A 22,009-nucleotide genomic window follows, 5' to 3' on the forward strand; every position below is an offset into this window, starting at 1 on the left:
CTAATATGTATTCCAGGATTGAATGCCTTCTCACCTTGCCACCCAGCATGGTCAGTGGGGGGTATTTAGCCTATTTCTGAGCTTAACTCAATATTTCTTTTTGCTATACAGTTCACATCCTAATTCAAATTATAATAAACAAACAAGACTGATGCTACTGATTCTTGCAATGTAATTGTAAGAATACAAGACTTCATTAATATAATGTCAAACATCTTTCTTTCAAAGAAACCCATCTTTGGTTCTCCTTTAAAAAAAAAACTAAATAGGGCAAACTCAACAAAAAACTAACTATGTAAGTCACTGTATATTCAAAAAAAGCTAATAAATACTTACCCTGATACTCTGTTAGCAAATTCAATTATGTCATCTTTGGTTCTAGGTCCTCTATAGTTGTATGCCAAGTCACCTTTTAAGCTGGAGGGGGGGGAAAAAAAAACTAAAATCCTGAGCAATTTCCATTTATTTTACCCTCTTTATTCATAACAAAAATAAATCAGTTTGCCGCCTATGCATCTCCATGTTTCTAATAGTCAATCATTAATAAGTGCTGAATGCTATTTTTAACACATTAGCCAAAAGAATGAATCTTTAAATAGCAAAATTAGAGCTCAGTGGCACAAATACAATATAATTAGGGTGGGGGGTGAGAGAGAAATCACACAACACTGTTTGCCTTCTGAAAATAAGTTCTGCTGTACATGTTGGCTGTCATTTGCTTTCTACTGACAATATATTAGAAGTTCAAGAACTTGAGATTTGCTCACAGACTACGAAAAAGAACTCCGCATTAAGATCCCATAAAGGGATATTTAAAAGTTCCATTTATTACCCCTTACAAAAAAAAACCTTTGGAAACCTTTTTGCTATTGGAAAAGAGCAAAACAAAAAGGGCAAATGAAAATGGTATCCTGTTGTGATAATCTGCAAAGGCTTCTTAAACGTGAACATTCAGTTAACCTTCAGTTCACTGACAGAGACAAGAAAATTAAGTATGTTATTGTATATATAACTGATGGGGTGGGGTCTAACGTGCTTCTATTATTAAAAAAAAATTCAAGTAGGATTTATAACAGTGAAGAATAACAGCATTTCTTTTGAAAGAGAACGCATCTGGGTCAGTAACATTATTTTTCTGGTATCCTTAAGACCAATTTCCTCAGCCTGAATGTGTCATGACAACAAACAGGCTGTAACAAGCTGCAATATTTCAATGGCACAACCCTTGGGAAATCTAACTAAAGACAATCCAAACAGCAACAATGGGATCTTTATGACAACCAAACATCCTTTATTAACCCCAACACACATGGGAAACAAAGAATTCTAAGTCTGGCCATATCCCAAAGTTTCCTTTTTAATAAATGCAACTGAAAGATTAAAGAAAAATACAGTTTTCTGTTTTTAATTTATACCTTTAATAGAACTGTGTGTACAGTCACTTTCACCTTTTACCCTACACAGCAGTTAAGTTTCCCTGGCTCTCTTTTCACATATAGCAATATGGGACAAAAAAGTTATTAAAAGTGGAGAGAAACAATAAAAAAGTCATAAACATTGGGAGGGTGACTCAGGCTTCATATCTGAAACTTTGTTTAACGTGTCCGTTAGAACTGACTGGATTTCAAGTTCAAGATGTGCCTTTGAACAATTTTTATTTTATGAGACTATGGATTATTTATACTGCTATACAACAAGCTTGTTTCAGCTTAATTAACACTCAATTTACTTACACCACCACCTTGTTTAACAGCTTAGTATTACTCAGAACCTTAAATGTAAATGAAAAATAATTTTTAAAAGATATCCAGTTCAACAATAATTGATTCAAAACTGGCACCAAATGTTAACTGTCACTCTCCTTTCCCACTTTTTATAGGTATCAGCTGTTAAGGTTTTTTGTTTTTTTCCTTTTACAAAGTGAATGGCAGAGAGGATTGCTATTTAAAAATATAATACAGGAAAGGTCAACTTACAGCTTAATTGTTGGATAACCTCGAACTCCAAATTCAGAGGCAATACCTGAAAGACACATTTGGTTAAGTTTGTGTTTTAGTCTTATGTATGCAAAAGAGGAATTAGATGGTTTGTATAATAAAGGCTTTTTAAAAAAAAGCCCATTGTTGAGCTTTTAGAAGGGGGAAATGAAAACAGTATCCTGTTGTGATAATCTGCAAAGGCTTCTTACATCTGAATGCATTCATACATTATCATTTTTCTTACCTCAAAATTAATAGAATTAATCACTTAATGAATAAAGTGGAAACGTGTTACTTACTCCATGTCATGAAAATGTAGTAAGCATGTTAATACTAATAGCGCGTATACTTGTCAGTTAATACACAAAATACTAAAAAAAAAAGCCTTATAAAAGCATCCAGATCCTTGCAGGTATCAGTCATTAAAAGACAGATACCAAACGCTTCTATACTTTGGTGATTCTGAGTAGTACAAAAACAGACAGAGGGACAGCATTACGCTATGACTTTTACTGGAAAATCAGGCCGTGATCCTGCACTGCATAGAGAGATGAGAGTGGAGAGCACAGTGGGCTACAGCCATTATGCCATACAGTGCAGTAACAGTGGACAGTAATGAGTGGACACGCTGGAAGGAGCAAATAATTCTGTTCCTCATCATGACATTTGTGCAACTAAAAAAAAAAAAAAAGTTAAATGCTGAATTTCCTGCTTAAAGTGACATCTTTCTCACAATCTTAAATTAATCCCAGTATCCCGTGCCAGTATCCTGTCTCATTATTTTGCAAGTGGGGAATATTTGTTTTTTGTAACCTGTAAATCTCATGAAATCAAATGTGCTATAAATATCTTAATTGAAACCATGCTAATGAAAACTAGGAGTGAGATCAATATTTCCACTTCAAACTCTATAAACCAACAGCCACTAGTTAGTGATACATAGTACAATACAAATCCCATGCAGGATACTGCTGGACTCAATGAACAGGGAGTCCTGATTTGGATTTCTGGGGTAGGCAGAGAGTGGTAGTTTTTCTAAGGAAGGGGAAAGCTCTGAATTCCTCTGGGCATCCTTGTGAAGACATATTTAAGGTTGCATGTTTGTTTGTGTAACATGTGTCACCTTAACTCAGCATTTTATGCTGCCAGTGTCATTTTTGTCACAAATGAGTAAAGTTAAAGACACAGCCACATAAATGTGGCTAAATTTATGTACACAGTGTACAAGGCAATTAAAGTAGCAGTACTACTAGCACTAGTACTAGTACCAGCGGTGGTTCATTACAATGGAAGTTTGCAATAATACCCTGCCATGAAAAGGTAGTTAAAATGCCATATTTCTAGGTTTATTCTATTGCTTATATGGTCATGATTAGGTCTTATTAAAAATGTCTTCCTGTGAACAATGTAATGTTACACTTCAGTTCATTTCTGAATCTTTTAGCTTGACCTCAAGCCATCTTCCCTGCTTCATGCAATTTTAAATAGCTTGTGGAATTTTAGTGAATGTCGTTCATCACTGCCACCTAATTTCAGAGTATTTCCCTAAATCAAAATAGCCATATTTCCATGACCAACCAACATGTCTCATTGTTTCCTTGAACTCCTCCCATCTATCTGTACTCGTTGGCTCCTGGCTTATACTGTAAGTGGAAGCTCCTAGAAGCTATGATAATGCAAATAATACCTGTTGACTCATATGGGACAGTGGAGGCAACATATTTTTCCATGCAAGCAATGTTACCTCAAGAAACTAGCAATTCAGCATCAAAGATAACATTATCAAGAGTGCCTAGATTAACTGGGCTCCTAAATCCCCACTTCAAAAGAAAGTTAGACCTCCAAGAACCATATTTGCCAAAATATCTAGGCACGTAAGGATGCAGATGAGGCAGAGTGGGACCTATAAAAGCACCTAAGACCAAGTCAACAGGAGTTAGGCACATACAGTGATAAAGTTGACCAGTTCATCTAATCTGACATCCTGTATATCACAGGCCACCAGCACTATCTACTACCCACATCTTAAACCCAACCACAAAAAACAGGGCAAATTACAACAGCCCATAGGAGACTAGACTACTATGTGCCACAAGGAGAAAATAGGAGGGACTGAGGTACCCCTAAACCTCTGCAATGGCAGGGAAATGATTGAGATATACCCACGTAACCCCATATATGCTGCAGAGGAAGGTACCAATTGCAGCTGGGGGGAGGAAGGGAGGGAGGGAGCGGTTCTTTCCATAATCCATAAGCGATAAGTTAGATCCTGAGCATGTGAGCAAGAACTGGCCAGCCAAACACCTGAGGGAGAATGCTTGGTGCCACCTCAGAGCCCTGGCCCAACCACTCACCATCCCATCTAAATTGGTTAGGCACCTATCTGCATCTTCAAGAGCCTAAATATCTTGGTAAATCTCAAAATTACAGCCTAAGTTTCTTTTGGAAACAGGATTTAGGAATTTAAGGCACCCTTGAAAATTCTACCCCAAATCCCCATTCATCTGTGAAATTACTGCAGCTGGCAAACCCAGAAGTCTTCTAGAATCTAAACAGAGGTTTACCTCATTCTGGGACAGTCAGAGATGATTCTGACAAAGGACCTTGTGTGTCTGCTTGTGGCAGGGCCATTATTTCAATATCTCTTTCACCATAAGGATAATGAGTTGTTAGGGGCTGAGAGGTGAAGCTGAACATTGTAGTCCTCTCTCCCTTCACACCAACTGTAAGACCTGCAAAATGAATTGTGATCCTACATACAAGGTAGGATAGCCATTGCAAAGTCAAAATTTTGAGATACTGGTTGTAAAGAGTCTTTTGTTTAGGTGTGCACATGCTGGTACAGTGCTTACCAAAATTGCATTAATTGATCAAGTGCAATATACTTGTGAAATGAATGAATAAACAAACCCAAAAGCTCTTGACTAGGAGGCTTCTTGCTAGTTTGCAGCTGCTCCCCCCTAGATTGATGTTCAATTTCTACAGGCCACAGTGGAGACATACAGTAACGCTAAAAGATTTTTCCACATCCCTACTGATCATGGACTCATTGTGATGCACTAACAACCCCTGGCCCATTGTGGAAAAAGAGCTCTATTTCCCATTTGCCCTACCCTTAGTTTGCCAATGTACAAATGGTATTATAACCAGCCCCCTCTCCCCCCCTTGATGCAAGCAACTGCGAATGATGTGTGAAGGGTATTATTTGGCATATGTTGAAGGGGACTTTATAGTCAGAATCATATTAAGACTCATGGCAACCAATCCAAGAATCCGTGTATTTAGCCATTACAACCTCATGCTGTACAACTGATTGTGATAGTAATTTTCTGATCATGTACTACATACATCTAAGTATAAGTTACTGCTTATATGCTTTCTTCTTGTGAGGACATTTAATGTTCTCATTCCTCCCTCATCATCCCCCTCTATTCACTAGCTTATGCACAGTCATCTACTTCTAAAAAGCTATCCAAGATTCCTGTGAGCCAGGCTATCCCGTTCATCTGTCTAGCTTAGAATGATTTGCAGCACTTGTCACTACCAAGATGATCCCCAGTTATCCTCTTTCCTGTCCAAGGGGGCTCTCCTAAAGCCAATTTAGGACATTAGTGGAGTCCACTGATGTGTTTCATGTGTGTACAATGTCCACTTCAAACAACCAAAGAAGCTTCCATTTTCAAACTGAGCCCCGGCAGGATTTTGTGGCATTAACTGCAGATGCCACACCTGTTTGACAATAACATGGTGGACAAGTTCTTTGTAGGGCCCAGAGACACGTTACCAATTTTCAGGACAAGCCTTTATTTACAAGTTTCAGACTAGTGAAAAAGACTTGGCTAATAATGAGAACTGGACTGCAACCTTGCTGGTGCTGGACAAATACATTCTGATGTCCCCCTTCAGAAATGGAAACACCTCTCCTACAGATATAATAAACTAAAATGCTGGTGCTGGACAAATACATTCTGATGTCCCCCTTCAGAAATGGAAACACCTCTCCTACAGATATAATAAACTAAAATGCAGTGAAAACAAGAGAACTGAAAGACGAAAGAACTGCTTAACCCCAATCCTACACTGGACTCATAACAGGTACAAGCACACAATAGGAGAACAAAATAGAAATATTTTTTTCTTAGAGATTTTTTTTAAGTCAGTCAATTTAAAATACTGAAGAGAACAGTGTCTTTTTAAGAGGAGGCTTAACGAGAAGGTGGACGGAAATCTGATGTCTAATGAGGCAATGATTTCAACAGGATGAGTATAATATCTTAAGGATTGACCATATAAAAGCGCTTCACAATTCTGAAAGTGCAAGTAGATCTACCTGGCCACCTGTCAAGTAAGGAACCTAAAACAGACAAGTTGTACCTTATTACGATGGGCTCTGTAAATCAGACCAAGAACCTGATAAAGAACTTAGAGAAACGTATACCAAAGGTAGGGCCCTGAAAAGCACTATCTTCTATGAGGTTACTCCTCTGTTCCTATTTGTTTTAGGTGTATAAGGTTTGGGTTGTAGGGGTAAACCATAGCAGCATGAGTTGAAAAGTCACTAACAGTGGGATATGATACATCCACATGTTTTGATTACTTACTGCTACACTTAGCCAGTAAATACTTCAAGACAAGCGCATTTGTTTACTAGTAATCCTTTTCTTTTTCTTTTTTTCTTTTTAATAGTAATCCTGCTGGTTGCTTCATTTTCAAAACTAGTTTACAACATAACTATGCCAACAAAACACAATGCATACTTACTAGAATAGGAAGTTGCATCCATCTTCCCAACTTTTATTGGAGACCCACTTCTTCTTATCTCTATACCAACCTCATTCCATATAGGCTCCAACTTTTTGCAATGGCCACACCAAGGTGCATAGAACTGAGAACAAGCCAGAAGTGTTGTATTAAACAAAATCAGTAAAGTCTCTATAAAAATGGAACTATCAATCCACACATTCGGAAAACCAATAAAAATTGCCAAATGGATAATTCTCTCTTGGTTTACAAGGATTTCCTCAAATTCAAGTTTTTCACTCCAGTTTTATGAGTAAACTAATCCTTCATGATTCAATACTGTTTTCAGCAAGAATGGATCCCAAATGAGTACTTCTAGATGGTGAATTAATGTAACACTTCCTATCTTGAATGTAGGAAGATTATTTTTTTAGAAAGAGACCTACAAGTTATTTCTATTTCTCTTCAGTACAGTGCTTCTCCCTATGGAAAGTCACAAAAGAGATGCAGACCACAGAATCTCTCTTTTAAAGAAGTGTACTGGAGGGGAAAAAATGCGTCACCTGGATATAGTGATCGATGGGTGACTTGACTGATATCTGTATAAAGGAATTTGAGCTTATATAAAAAAAGTTTCATTTTTTTGCCATCTCTATTTCTTGCCAGAGAAGCTTAACTGTTTGGTATGAAGGACCAGGCAGGGTCCAGTCTCAAGGCAAGAAGCAGATCACCAAACTGCCCCATTATTTCAGATATTCAAAGGGAGAAAGGGGTTGAACACAAGTGAACAAGTATCTTGTAACCATAAACATACATTTTAAAATATTTGCATTTAGTAGTGTGTAGGTAGTGCACAATCACCAACAATGCCACCTAATGGTTACATGGGAATTTGGCAGAGTGCCTCCACTTTGAAAGCATAGTCTGGTCCTTCAGTGCCTCTTCCCCAAGGGTTTCCAGTCCTCTCTTTTAGCAGAGACTTTGTTGGGGTAGGGTCCTTGAACAGTCAAGGCCTTTTCAGCACACCTCTCACCTAAGTGAAGACTCCTGGTGTGATAATGTCCACTTGGCGCGGATAGGGGAGCCCATGCTCACCTCTCCACCTGGCTCCAGTCCAGGGCCCAATGGTGGCCAGGAACACTTGACACCTTAGAATGCCAATCCACTGCCCTCCCTGGGATCACTTCCTACCTAGTCCCCTTTTGTTTCCCAAGTAACTCACTCTATTAAGTCTCTGGCCTGTAATCTCTGTTGCTTGCCTCTTCTCCATGGGTTTGCACATGTCTGTGTTGCCAGATCCCAGGGAACAAGCTCCTGAATATTATTTTCTCTTCAGAGCTCAGAGCAACTGTCTAATGCCTTCCCCTCAACTGCTCTGCTCCCCTTTTTGAAGTCATGCCTCCAGCTTGTGCAAGTTCTGCAGGTGTGGCTGGGCAGGACTGCCTGGGCCCAAATCTGTTCCTTAACCCGTTGCTCTGGAGTTTATATATCCCATCACATAGCATGAACCAACACCAATTTCCTTCAGAGCCAGGATGCAGAACCAATGGAAAGCAATTAATATTTCTCACATACTCACATCTACAAGCCAAATGTCATCTTTACGATCGTCTTTAAACCTAGAAAAGAAAAGCATAATTTGTGATGTGTCCATACACAAGCACACAAATACACTATTTGTTTCTGAAAGACGGGACAAAGTGACCTGGTTAAAAAACAGGAATAGAAGATCAAAGCAAAAATATGACAGGCATATTAAGACCATCAGCTTTTTACTATTAAAATTGCTTGTGTACTTCACACTGTAGTGTATAGTATTAGTTCACCACCACCCCTTGCCACCAGTGGAAAAAAAACCCAGAACCGCTTAAGTGAGGGTAAATGACTGTGGGGAAAAATGGTTTGGCAATATGCAGATTTATACTATATAACAAACTCATTGGTATAGTGCACTGCAGTCTGTTTTAAATCACTATAACATAACTTGTTACTGCATGCTCGGTGTTTAGTCTAATGCATTCCCCCAAAACACTGCTTTAAATTAAGCTATAATTCAGCTCTTCCTCTTTTCCCAGAGAGCTATACTTGCTAAGTAACATACACAACCAACAATATTTTGTACACTAAAATATCCTAGATTAACTTTCTAACTAGTTTTCCAACTCAGAGTGACCTTTATATTAGTTTGCTCAACACTGTAAAAATCTTGCAGCTAAAGTCATGTTAAAGTTAAAGTTAGCAGTCATGTTAATATAACCTCAACATTTACTTTACCAAAACTTTAACTTCAAAAAACACAAAGTTAAGATAGTAAATACTACTATTTATATTTTCTGGCCTTTCTTTAATGTTAGAGCAATGACTTACAAGGTAAAAAATTGATTAGTTTAAGCAGAACTGTAGAGTTTGCATTAAATTGAATATGAATTGCAAGACTATTACAAGGCTACCACAGAAGTCTTTATGAAATTCACATTATAATAAAGTTGTTAGGTTTAAAATAGTACCTAACAGGATGAATTTTGTATGTATTTACAAGTCTATTTGTCTTGTTATTTCAACCAGATGACAATGAGAGCACTTATTTGGAAGTTACTTGTGAACTGAACTACTGTTTATGACAGTCATGGCTTAATAGCTTTCATTAGACCCAAAGGTAATGCATCCATGCATTACATACACGTCTTTCCTGAAGTTTCCCAACACATCTCAGTTTGGGCTGGCAATACCCTTGCTACCACAGCCCCAAGTTGCTCCCGAGGAAAGATCACTACATTTATCTGGTCATGTAAAACACATTTGTTCTACGGCCTGTATTATGCAGAAAGTCAGACCAGATGATTGTAAAACCTGAGTCACAATGGTTTTCTAGGAGACCGGCCACAGGTCTGGGAGCTACACACTTAGGACCAAAGTGGTACAAGAAAACCAGGGATGAACTTGGTATGTAAAATGCAAGTAAGTTGAGATTTTGCAACAGTTGAAAGCAGGCAATACATGACCATTACAGAGATATATGACCTAGAACAGGGTTTTATGTCATATGCCCACAGAGAAGGAGGTTAAGTCACCTAACTCACTAAACCACCTAGATTTCCCTGATCTCACCTTTTACTTTTTAAATATCTAAAGAACTTTAAAAGCCAAGTTTTAAGAAGCTAACTAAATGCCTGGGAAAAAGAAAAGATTTGCCATTTGCTTGCTGAGGTGTTAGTAATACAAGTACTATATTTTAACTATTTATTTTGTAACAACCATAACATTAAGACTGAAACTCTTTGTTTAGCCCACACTACAAGGTACTAAAGTAAATGCATGCCCAAATGTCTGGAGGGAGTTGCGGGAATTTAGTATGACCTGTTCAGATTGGTACTTTCAAGAAACTACCAAACACAAAACAAAACAAGATGATGACTGAGGAAAGGGTATTAGAAATACCTGATGTATGTTAAAAAAACCCGCAAACATTTTATTTAAATCACACATGCCTTATCCACTCATTTTACTGTTTGCAGAGCTAATGAAAGATCTAGATAAATTCTAGTCTCCCTTGTGCATCAAAAAATACGTTGGCAATTTCTAATTATAAAGCATTGAACGCTGGTGATGATGCAAGAAGCGGAAAGCAAGTGTGATTTTCAGATCCCAGGTGTGTTTGCAGTTTGAAAATCCTCTACAGTTGTAAGCTGAGACTTTGATATAGAAACCACGCCTCTTCCCTCTGAAGCAGCTGCAGACATTTTTCATAGTATATTTTTCTTTATGCAACCAAAGCATTCTACTTCTAGCTCATATGGAATATTAAGACATGTGATCAAAGATATGTCTAAAAACTAGCAGATGGCAGACCAGAAAAAACAAGGAAGTGGAGAGGAACAGAATGCAATGCAATAAGCAAGTTTAATTTCCCATTCAGAATTTGGAATGCTACCCTCACACAATTCTTCTTTCTTGATTAAGTACTGAATAACATCTTCAAAAAAGGCTGACGAGACAAGAAATTTCAAAAATATATTATAAATCATTTTAACCTACGTTAAAATTATAACTATTTATGCCGTTTTACTTTTTTTCATTTCTCTCTGGTTGACCTGAAGAAGAGCTCTGTGTAAACTCGAAACCATGTTTCTTTCACCAACAGAAGCTGGCCCAATAGAGATATTATCTTACCCACCTTGTCTCTTTAAAGAAAGTCAAGTCAGTTTCACATGCAGGATCTCAATGCTACACTATCTGAAGGGAAGTGTTTGTTTAGAAACATTTGATTCCAATGAAATCTAAGCAAGTTTGTCAAACATTTTCATTGTGCTCAAGTTCTACAAAAGCTTGTTTATAAAAAAATTAAGTTTTGAACCAAATTTAAAAGTATCCCTTTTTACTAAGAGATAGACTGGCAAAAATATAAGAGCTGAAATCTTCTATTTTGATATTCTTACCTTTGTCAGATTCAAATTATTTAAGTTTAATGTAGTTTAAATTTCTAAGAAAAAGAATCACATTCTGTAAACTCCTTCTTGTCAAAGATACCTTTCATAATCATGTATGAAATCTGAAAACACACTTTTATGTGGTCCTTGGTAGAAATTATGGTGGATATTTTAAATTCATATTGTCACTTGTGTTGGACTAAATCCTGCACATTCACTGTAGCAGGCAGTAACTTTTCAACATTAGTATTATTGACTGTTATTCCCAACATTAAACCTTGTAAATCTCTATTAGATACTATATAAGCAGTGAGTGTTTGAATTATGCAAGGGCAAATTATTTTAACCCAATAGAAAAAAAAATGTATTTAAAACTTTTTAGTAAGTCTTAATTATGAAGAATCTACATAAATTTGTTCCTGGCATGAAACAAAATAAACCAAATTTCAGGGCCGGGAAACTTTTTACAACCAAATTATATCATTGTATTTTCAGGACCATATAAGTATCAACATAAGATTATATAGTGTCATCAATAACTCCATAATGCTCAATTAAAATTGTCTTAGGACAGACAGTTGGATTTAAATCAAGCAACAGAAGTGCCATGTGCTACAGCTCTTGTAATGTATTAATCTTTCCTCATCCTATAAATGTGTATGATAGAGAATCCAATATACAGGATAATAGGAATTGGGGAAATGGAGGCTAATGATATGTATATTTAGAGAACTTCCTACAGATGTTGTTTTTAGGCTGTGCGCATCTGGTTTTGGATACATAATTCTACCATCTCCATCTAATTAGTTTACCAGCAGACATCCCTTTTTAACAAAACTAGCACACTGAGGCAGAGTGATCTAATACACTGGGAATATAAATTAGAGACCTAATTTCTATTCCAACCCGTGCCACTGGCCTGCTGTGTGATGTTGGGCAGGTCATTTCACCTTTCTGTTTCCCCTACCATCCTTTTTCTCTCTCTCATATTTGGGCAGTAAGATCTTTGGTATAAGGACTATCTCTTACTATTTATTTGCATAGTGCCCTCCTACCACAAGGGACGTCTATGAACTACCATAATTCAAATCAATAATAATGCAAAGCTTTCACCCATATTCTACTTTCATGAAACCTTTGCTGTATATGTACTAGCACCTGCTGCTCGACTTCTGACATAACAGAAAACTACAAATGTTTACCCTTTATATCGTCATATCTTATTTATAAGAAGATTTGCCATAGATTTGTGGCCCTATCCCAGCACTTGTTTGATAAAGAACCATAACATATATTTGGATAACTCACTGCTTACTAAATTAAGTTTCCAAGGGCACTGAATTAGAAGTTATCAACACTTTTAAATACAGATATCGGCACAATCCACAAAAGGCTTGCAGTTACTTTAGGAAACTTCTACTAACAATATAAAAACCAAGCAGTTTTCCTTTAGCAGAGGTTTCACAGAGGTTCTCTAGCTATGAAAATGTGCTTTTTCCTTCTCTCCTTGAACAGATTCCAATGTATTGCCATATCTAGAAACATTGGAGGAAAAGAGCATGTTTTATAAGTGTTTATTACTGTGTCTATTTACTCTCTTATTCTTCAGTCTTCCGAAATGGTGAGCCCTACCCACTGCCCCTTAAAACAACATGCAGCCTTTGCAAAACTGAGCCATGCTAACCACACTTCAACATACTAGCTACAATGTCATATTTATACAAACCACATCCTTTTCTTTCTTGCTTTTCACAGTTGCTGTTAGGGAAACAACCAAGACTTGCGCAGCATTTTCTGCTGGGTAATACCACAGAGCACCAAGCAACAAAGGAGCACTTCCACGAAAAACAAAGTAACACCTATACAACATTTCACATGACAATAAAACATGAGTACTTACGAGTCATCTAAATCTTCCACAAAAGTTGCCTCTAAAGCCAAGACAAATGCAGCAGCTGCCAAGAAGGAAGGGGTGAGAAGAAGGAAGAGTAATAAGTAGGTTGCAGGACAGGGTAACGGTGTTTGCTCTGATTAATTCATTGCCATCGTCCCCTCCAAAAGAGCCCCTGGTCCACTGCACTCTTCCATAGGGACGTACTGCAGGCACCCCTAATGTGCCCCACATTTATGAAAATAACCTAATGAATTCAGACAGCCTGATCTGCATCAAGCTTGGTCTGATCTTTTTAAGTTGGAGGGTCCTTCCCCCGTCTCCTCCCTGCCCCCAACAGACACAAACCCGACTCTCTCCCCTTCACCCCTCAGTCTTCCAGGCCCGCTGCAAGAAGCTTTGGGGCAACGACTCCTCCCGCCCCCCCAACGCCTCTGCCTAACACCCGCTCCCGCAAACACCCACCTCCCCCGCAACCTGCCCTGTCCCCTCACACCCCCCCCCCCCCCCCCTCCGCTTCCTGTCGCCCCCGGGCCCCGCCACGGACTCCCCCCCCCCCCGCGCGCCACTGCGGGGGGGAGGCGGGGGAAGCAATGAGGCGCCCCCGGGTTTACCTGCTGCCCAGACCAGCCAGCACCGCCCTCCCGCCGCGGCCATGTTGACAGGGATCGGGGAAGGAATAGGGCCGGTCACGGGGTCTGCGAAGGCAGCACGACTTCCGGTCGGCAGGGGAAACCGCACGCGGCACCCTGACAAGCTTCCCCCCGTCCCGTGCCCAAGCGTCTGCGCAAGCGCAGAGAGAGAGCTGAGGTGGGCGGGGGGGTTGGGCTAGCGGCCGAGAGACACTTAGAACGTGAGGGGCTGGCGACAGGCCACGCCCCCTCAGAGCTCGTGTCCGCGTGGCGAGGCAGAGAGAGCGAGGCGCGCGCGTGTGCTGAGCTGTGCCAGCCGCTGCGGTCCAGTCCCTGGGCCCGGGCCCGCTGGCTGCTAGTGCCGTCGCCTGCCTGTGGGACGTGCTCGGTGGGCGGGTTTGCCGCCAGCGCGCCCAGGCTGAGTGAGAAAAATCCCCCCACCCGCAGATTTGAGGCCACCCGCCCGTGGAAGTAGGCCGTGGTCCCGGAAACCACAGAGGTGCCATGCCGACAGGAGCCTCCTCTACTGCGAAATGCAGCTGACTCCAGTCCTTACCCCCTGTGTGTGCACACCTGTGTGGGGTCCAGCTCAGAAAGAAAGAACCATTCATCCCTTTCCAGTGTTGCTGCCCATGGGCTTGGAGGGGCTTAGGGTGACCAGATAGCAAGTGAGAAAAAGTGGGAGCAGGAGTAATAGGCATCTATATAAGAAAAAACCCTGAATATTGGGACTATCCCTATAAAATCAGGACATCAGGTCACCCTAGGGTTCTGGAATAGTTTGTTCCACGGGGGTACTGAGAGCCACTGAATCCAACAACAAGCTCTCTATAAGGGAAACCACTTTAAGCTGGGGCAGTAACTCCCACCCCAGTTCCAGCACCTATTCCTGAGCTCTTCCCTTTTTGCATTGTGGGGAGTCAGATTCCCCCTTGGTTCTTAGTACCATGATGATTTGGTTTTAGACACCGCAGAGCAATTTGTATTAGTTTATTAGTTTAAAAAACACTTTGCACTAGGACTTTTTTTAAAAAAAAAAGTCAAGCTGTGATGACTAGGCCAGTCAGAGAAAGCAGATTAAACCGATTTCCGTCTGAGAAAGCAATGGTGCCCAACTTTACAGTTGGAGCCAACTGGGCTCCAGCAAAATGGGGAAGCCCTGTCCCACAGGGCTTGTGTCTACACTTAGTCCTGATGTGATGTGAACCTCCCGCTCTTTCACCTGTGTGGGCTTCCTTGTCAGAGGTGGTGCCATGATCAGGGCAGGGAGGTGGGTGCTCTCCTCCGCTGCTTGTAAATAGATTGATTATAGATTATTTTTTGGCCTTCTGCTGTCAAGAGTCTTTTTTTTTCACTGGGTCCTGTTGAAAGGGCAGCAGTGCAACTATATGGGGTGTGGGAGCTGAGTAGTGCTGGTGTGACTGGAGCAATTAAACTTGGTTATGTATGCAACAAACATTTCCTTGTGTCCAGCAGTTCAGGGAGGGTATGAGAGAGCAATCGGAGGAGGGGGGGGGGGGAATGAGTGGGGCTGCAAAGTGAGCAGTACTACGATCACACACATTACTTGCTGTGGCTAGCTGCCTGTGCATCAGGCCTTAGACGTCTGGTGGACAGGGGAGGAATGATTGGTGGCATGCTCCATCCACCCATTTTAATGCCACTGGCCTAGGAGCATTAGTATTGTCTGTCGTGCACTTCCCAAAAGTGGCAGCGGGACCATCCGATGATATACTGCTGCCAGGCAGTGCTCACAAAGAACTCATCTGGCTGTTGTAGCTTTTAGTTACCTAATGCTACGTGCAGCTGCCTTTTACTGGACTACTACTGTGTACAGCAGGACATGGCTCTCAGCATGTTTTATACAAGATGCTCTAAACTTACAAATTGAGGGGAAGTGTCCAGTACTTTGAAAATGATGTTGCTCAAACATATTAAACAGAAGAAACTAAAGATACAAACTGTCAATTACAAATGTTTTATTACAAAAGTAACCAAAAAACAATACAACTGCATAGAAAAGAAAGTCTTGCACTTGAACATCAAGGGTATTTAATGTAAACTGTAATCAATGGAAGCACTACATGATGGCATATCAGATAGGTTGTTTGAGACAGTTGCTGCCCTCAACCCCAGCATCACATCATACCTCCCCTCTGGCATGCATTGTTGGAAGGCTGCAGATAGCTCCCAGCAACATTTTCTTCAAGCATCAAAGATATGAAGTGATCACAACCCAACAATTCCTGCTTCAATATGCGCTTGGAGTCATATATATATATATGCCCTATATATATATATATATATATATCTGCCCTAATGTCAGTAGTGTAGTTTCATCTGTGATCCAAATACACATACTTGTTCCCATTGGACCTTAATTTTAACCACCATTGATTCATATACATGCACCACCCTCCACTTGCAAAAGACCTTTGCAGCACGGGCACTGGGGCTGGCAAAGGCCTCCCTGGGTGCGAGGGTGCCCAGGAGCTCAGGTTCAGGATGGAGGTTGCACGCTGGGGCCACCCTGGCTGTGTTGGCGCTGCACCGCTGGGGACCAGGGCAGGGGCCAGGGCCATGTCTGGCCAGTCCATGTTAGTGCTGCGGGGACCCAGGGATCAGGCGTGTGGCTGCGGGTGTTTTGGGGGCAGGGGTAGACCAGCTAGCCTGGGGTGGGGTTGGGTAGGTGTTGGTGCTGGCTAGCCGGTGGCACTCTGCCACTGAGTTGGGAAGGGAGAGGAGGATGGGCTGGTGCTTGGGCAAGGTGGTTTTTTGGGACAGAGCTGTGGCCCGGGCTTTGGATGTGCTCAGGATGCCCCCCAGTAATGGTGCTGGGAGGCTCCGGCACTGACTGGGCCTACCCAGTGCAGCCTGCTGGCAGTGCTTGCTTGGGCTTTGGGCAGAAGGGGTGGGGCTGGAGGCTAGCCTACCCTCCCTGAACAGGCAAACATGTCCGGGTTACCTGCTTCCCAGCTTCAGCAAGAGACCCTGGGGCGGGCTCCTGAGTAACTCAGGGTTGTTCTGCTCTGCCCCAGACAGATCCACACAGCTGGCCTGGTCCCCATGGTTGATGAAGTCAGCTCCAAGAGCCACCACCACTACCAATGACCACTTCAGTCATCACCAGCCATGCGCTCCCTGCCTCCTTCCTTCCTGTCCCGCTGCTCGCCCCGCCGCCACCCACCATACACAAACAGACACTCATTTTTCAGCAATAAAACAATGACTTATACAGCAATACTAGAAATGGGACTACATACAAAAAAGGGGATAGTCAGTGTCTCTGTCTTCTCCATCTGTTCCTGCTCTGTGTCCGTGGTATTTATTACTTCACGGAGCTACATTCCAGAGTTGAATCGCTGAAGCATATCCTGTACTGGGACAAAACCTTTGCAACAAATACCCTGTCATCTTAACCCATAACGGATATGTAGGATACTGCTCAGAGTCTGTTGACCCATCCTGTTCCAGAGTTTGGACTTGACAGTGTTCATGTGCGAAAACACTCGCACCACCTCAGCATTACTCAGAGCCATAGCAAGTAGGGAAAGTGCAAAGAGGCTCTTTAAAGCATCTTTCACCACTGGAGTCTTCGTAGTTGTATACCTCTGCCCAGAACTGCTCTGCCTTTTTGTCATCAGTGTTCTTCCATTTTAGGAAGCTGATGGATTGATACTGGGCATCCAAGACCCCCAGATCACCTTTGAAAAGTTTCAACAGAGAGAGGGTATGCAGTTGAGGTTTTTGCTGTCCCTGAGAAATAGCAACTGAGGGACTGAATGCTGTCATTGAGTTCCACAGGTCAATATTGGCTGGAAGACTCAACTGCACTTGTTTTGAAACTTCCACAAGGAAATTTCAGCATCTATCCTTCAATGTATGTTCAACAGCTTTGTCTCGTACAGCCATGGAAAACATTGGGTCAAAATTAACAGCAGCCAGGGGCAAGTAGCTGGCTCGGTTGTTCAAATCGACCTCTAGTAGTTTAGCGTCAGATGCAGGAGCCACGCATTCATTCTGTTAAGGTATTGTTTGTTTACCCTGACTGCCGGATCTATCACCGGGGACAGACTGAAACCACTCACTGATGTTCAATCAACTAATCAATTTATTGCGGATAACAAATGACATGAATAAACACTGGAGTTAAGAATAGAGTGGGGAATAAACCCCAGGCCCACTACCATAAACGCAACCCTCGGCTCCCACAGGGACTGATAATATTTACACTTCACTCCACCCAAGGAGTGTTGGTCCCAATTCTGGTTGGTTCGTCTGCTTCGGATCCAGGTTCACTGTAGTCTTCTTCTTGTCCTGGTCCATCGTCGTCTCCTTCCCTTCCTCGTCTTGAAGACCGCGCAGCCCAATTGCACACCCCCCACCATGCTACCACTCTGACGGGCAGCCCCGATCTACATCACTCACTGCCTTAAATCACCTTGGTCTGACATTATACCAGCCAATCACTGGCCAGGATTTTTCCCGCTCTCCAGGTTGTGCATATGGCACCCCTGCCTGTGCACCCGGCACCAAAATTGTTGACACGACACTCAAGTCAATGGCTTTCCGCCTTTTTGACTTGCCTCTAGGCAGACTTTGGCTGCTGGCATTCTTCCAAGCATCAGTACCCTGGTTTCCTCAGTAGCAGACTCCATGTTCGATTTAAAATCCAACATGGAGTCTAATCTAGTCGCCTTTTATTTACAGCATGGGAATATCCAAACATATTTACAAACATTTCCCAACAATTCAACACCCTTGACGCAAGGGACCGGAAGAAATACCGGAAGGAGTCCAGCATTTTGAAGGCATTACCTCCAGCTTCTTGTTGGAACAGTTTGTTGATTCTTGAGAATTCTTGCAGAATTGGTGTCAAGAACTGTAAATAGAGTTTATTCACAGGATCACAATACATCTCATACAGGTAACCTGCCTGGAGGCATCATTCTTTATCTTTGCTCAGGCCAAAGTGCAATTTTAACTCATCCCACTGATCCAGAATGCGAACACAGCAGTCATAAACTGTAAGCCATCTCGTACTTGATAGCGGCATGAGCTTCAGTGGTGTGTTATTGTGATTAAGCACCTGAAAGACTTTCATGCTATTTCTGGGCACTGTGAGAAAACCAGAAATAGGAATGTCTCACTACAAAGTCTATACTGCGTGGCAGAGTGGCTACAGCTGTACTGACACACAGCTGTATTGAATGACACACATTTGATGAGTGAGGTGCTTGGTCCTTCGGAGGAGATGAGTATAACAGAATGGTTCTTCCCAACCATACACCGACTGAAATCCAGCCCAGTGCTGTGGCAATTGCTTTGGACGTTTCACCTTCCAAAGTCACTAGTCCAAAAAATGTAGATACAATTTTGTTGAGGGAGGTGCTGAAGTACTGCACTACTATGCAAAGCTGCTTTATCGAAGTGACGTCTGTACTCTCATCTATGACTAGTGAATACTGGGACTCACTAATGAACAAGCAGGGAGAAATAACATTCATTATTAATGCTGTGCATTTTGTTTGGTGAAGATTTACATTTTTGTCAAATGCTGCTCCGCAAAGTTCCCCGAGGTAGTCCACAGAAAAAACTGCTGAGTGGCAGGCAATGTAGTAGGCCAGTTTTAACTCCGCTTCATGCATCGTGGGTGCAGGTTTTGTGACAGTAAACCCATGATCTGTCATCATGCTCATATTAGAAAATGGCTTAGCGTTTCTTTTACGTTTCTCAGTCCGTACATGATGCACAAGGTCTCCATGATGTGCACACAACAGGGCTTTGCAATATCTGCAGAAAGCTTTGGTCTCATTGGTGACCACAGGCTTTATCCAGTCTTGCAACTTCTTTTCTTTCTCCCAAACCTTCCTGTATTTCGCTCTATACTTTGCCCCGTTGGATGTCTTCTTCATCATGATGCTTCCCTTTCGTTTGCTGACTCTAGCTGATCCGCAAGATGGCAGACAGATGAGGCTAAATTGGAATATGATAAGAAATGTGGCAAATAGCTGGACCAGGTCCAGAAACGTCCTGATTTTGGGCCCCCACAGCCATCTCCCACACCCACAGCAAGAATTGCATGCAGCAGCATCTGCACCCTCTCCCTCCTCCCCCACCCTAAGGCTGCAAGGAGTGCAGTGGGGAAGTACTGTGGAACTTGCATCCATCTTTCCCCCCCTTTTCCCCCACACACATCCACCCACCTTTTCAGATATGCCAAAATGGAAAAAGAATGAGGTACTTGAGATACAGGAAACCCCCTTGGGTCTGAGAGACCTTACAAGTTTGCGCACCCAGGCAGGTCGGGACGGGCCTGTGTGTGTGTGCAGGTGTACTGCTGTGTACTCATGTATTGTGTGTGTCTGTGTGTCGGAGCAGGGGCTATAAATAGAGCTGTTGACTGCGTTTCCCGACCCCCATCCCCAGCTTGGGTGCTTCAGGGCTGGTCCCATGTGTGCCCCGCCCCTGGCGCTTTATGCCTCAACAGTTCCTGCCGAATGGGGGATGGGACCCCAAATGCCCAAAGAAGTGATCCCTCACTGTCCTCACAGCTTGGCATGCGGCATGGGGGGTACGCATGGTGGGTGACTGACAGACTAGACTCTGAATCAAGGAGCTGGGCTGGGGGGGGGGGGAGAGGGCAGTAAATTACAGACATACATCAAAACGAGGTACAATTGTAACACTGTCTGTAAACCTGTTAATAAATGAAAAAGTCCCTGAAATTGGGTAGAAATAAAACACTGTATTTTGACATTGATTGTCATCGTTCAGTATCACTGGTCTCATAAAATGACACTGACCACGACTTTATCAATTTCCAGTTTTCGTTTATTGAACATGCAGTGCAGCAGCTGATCATGCCAGGTGGGCACGGGCACTTAACTGCGGCTGCCCAGTCCTCCATCAATGGACGCTTTCATGCTGCATAGCCACAGGCTAGCCACCCAGCGGGATGGGGCAGAGCAATTATGCAGCTCTCCCCCGACCGACCACTGCAGCATGAGAAGTTAACTCTCCCCACCCAGACCCAGCCTCACACCTGTGCATCCTGGGAGCAGCAGCTACCACGGTCCCACCACCTGCTCCTGAGTCCTCCTGCCCCTTACCTACTTCTCTGTCTGAGTCTCTTCCTCTCCTATCCTGCTGCTCCCCGCAGATTGTTAGTCCTCTCTCACTGATCCGCCGCCGCTCCTGAGTGCTCCCTCCTGTAAACCACAGATATTGTCAACAAGATAAGGACACCCCCAGCACTGAACCCTGTACCATCCCATTTGTCATCTTCCTCCTTGCCTGATAGCAGTTATTTCCTATTGCCTTTCTCAAGCCAATTTAAAAAAAATGGTTTTTTGGCTGCTCCAGTATTTCGACATCAATACCATACATATAACCCTTATAAATGAGCCGTTTACGTGGTACTGTATCAAAGGGCTCTGAAAGTCTAAGTCAATTATGTCTCCTGTTTCTCTTGCCCCCTGGCAATTGGCATTGTCATCTCCTCAAAGACTTTAATCCACTTTCTTAAGCGTGACCCTCCCTTTAGTAAATCCAGAAGAGTCACTTTCTCTAAACAATCTTCTGTACTTGCCAATGCCAAGACTTCTCTGGCATAGAAGATCCCCTTCAGGGAGCGGTGCCGGTGGATCTCCCTTCGTGTCAATCTCTGAGGGAGGCCACATCTTCCGGCGCCTATGCCCTTCGGGTAGCCCAAATTAAAGGGGCTGTCTCCGGCCCTTAGTAGTGTGAGCCTTGGTTTCAGGCTGCTCCTTAAGGGGAATAGTCTCTCGCCCTCACAGGGCAGGCAAACAGTCTAGGGCCAGGCCCTCAGTCAGGGATGAGTTGGCAGCGGGAATTCACCTTCAGCCCTCAGCAGGGCGAGGCAATAGTCTCCGGGCTAGCCCTCTGGCAGGGCAGGCTGGCACTGAGGGAACACAGTCTCGAGCCCTTGGCAGGGCAAGTAAGCAGTCTACGGCCTGGCCCTTCAGTAGGGCAGGCAGACAATAGGGAACACAGTCTCGAGCCCTGGGTAGGGCAAGTAAACAGTCTCTAGCCCGAACGGGCAAAGAAATGGCCCAAGCCCCTGGACCTTAAGCAGGGCGGGGCAGAAGGGCAGCAGTCTCTAGCCCTTAGCAGGGCAAATCGCTAGTCCACACCGGGCCCTTCGGCAGGCGTGGCAGGCAGTAAGGGACAGGCTCCGGCCCTCAATGGGCGTTCACCCCTTGGTCGAGGTAGGAAAGGGGACGCAGGCCCACCCGTCTCCACTGTGTCCCAACCCAGAGCCCTGTCAGTTATGGGGTGACCCATCACTGGGTCAGCAGGGCTCCGGCTGAAACACTG

General features: G+C 42.9%; 1 protein-coding gene across 6 annotated transcripts in view; it reads right to left on the reverse strand.

The window, feature by feature from the left end:
* The window catches only part of TMX3 (thioredoxin related transmembrane protein 3), a 58,363-nt gene extending 44,614 nt beyond the window's left edge, over positions 1 to 13,749 (reverse strand). For 4 of the 6 annotated variants that reach the window (XR_010917903.1, XM_067537487.1, XM_067537486.1 and 1 more), the window contains exons 1-6: positions 13,652 to 13,749; positions 13,047 to 13,101; positions 8,299 to 8,338; positions 6,741 to 6,864; positions 1,977 to 2,022; positions 337 to 417 (exon numbers count right to left, since the gene is read on the reverse strand). Coding sequence is in view for 5 of the 6 variants with exons in the window: in XM_067537487.1 (XP_067393588.1) it covers positions 337 to 417; positions 1,977 to 2,022; positions 6,741 to 6,864; positions 8,299 to 8,338; positions 13,047 to 13,101; positions 13,652 to 13,694 (389 nt within the window). In the remaining variant the exon portion in view is untranslated. The remainder of the gene's footprint in view (positions 1 to 336; positions 418 to 1,976; positions 2,023 to 6,740; positions 6,865 to 8,298; positions 8,339 to 13,046; positions 13,102 to 13,651) is intronic. The other 2 variants (XM_067537483.1, XM_067537484.1) reach the window with 2 other exon arrangements.
* Between the last annotated feature and the right edge of the window lie 8,260 nt (positions 13,750 to 22,009).

This window comes from Emydura macquarii, unplaced genomic scaffold, assembly GCF_026122565.2.
Source record: "Emydura macquarii macquarii isolate MOO-44397 ecotype Brisbane River unplaced genomic scaffold, CSIRO-AGI_Emac_v2 contig_431, whole genome shotgun sequence".
NCBI classification, from domain to species: domain Eukaryota; kingdom Metazoa; phylum Chordata; order Testudines; family Chelidae; genus Emydura; species Emydura macquarii.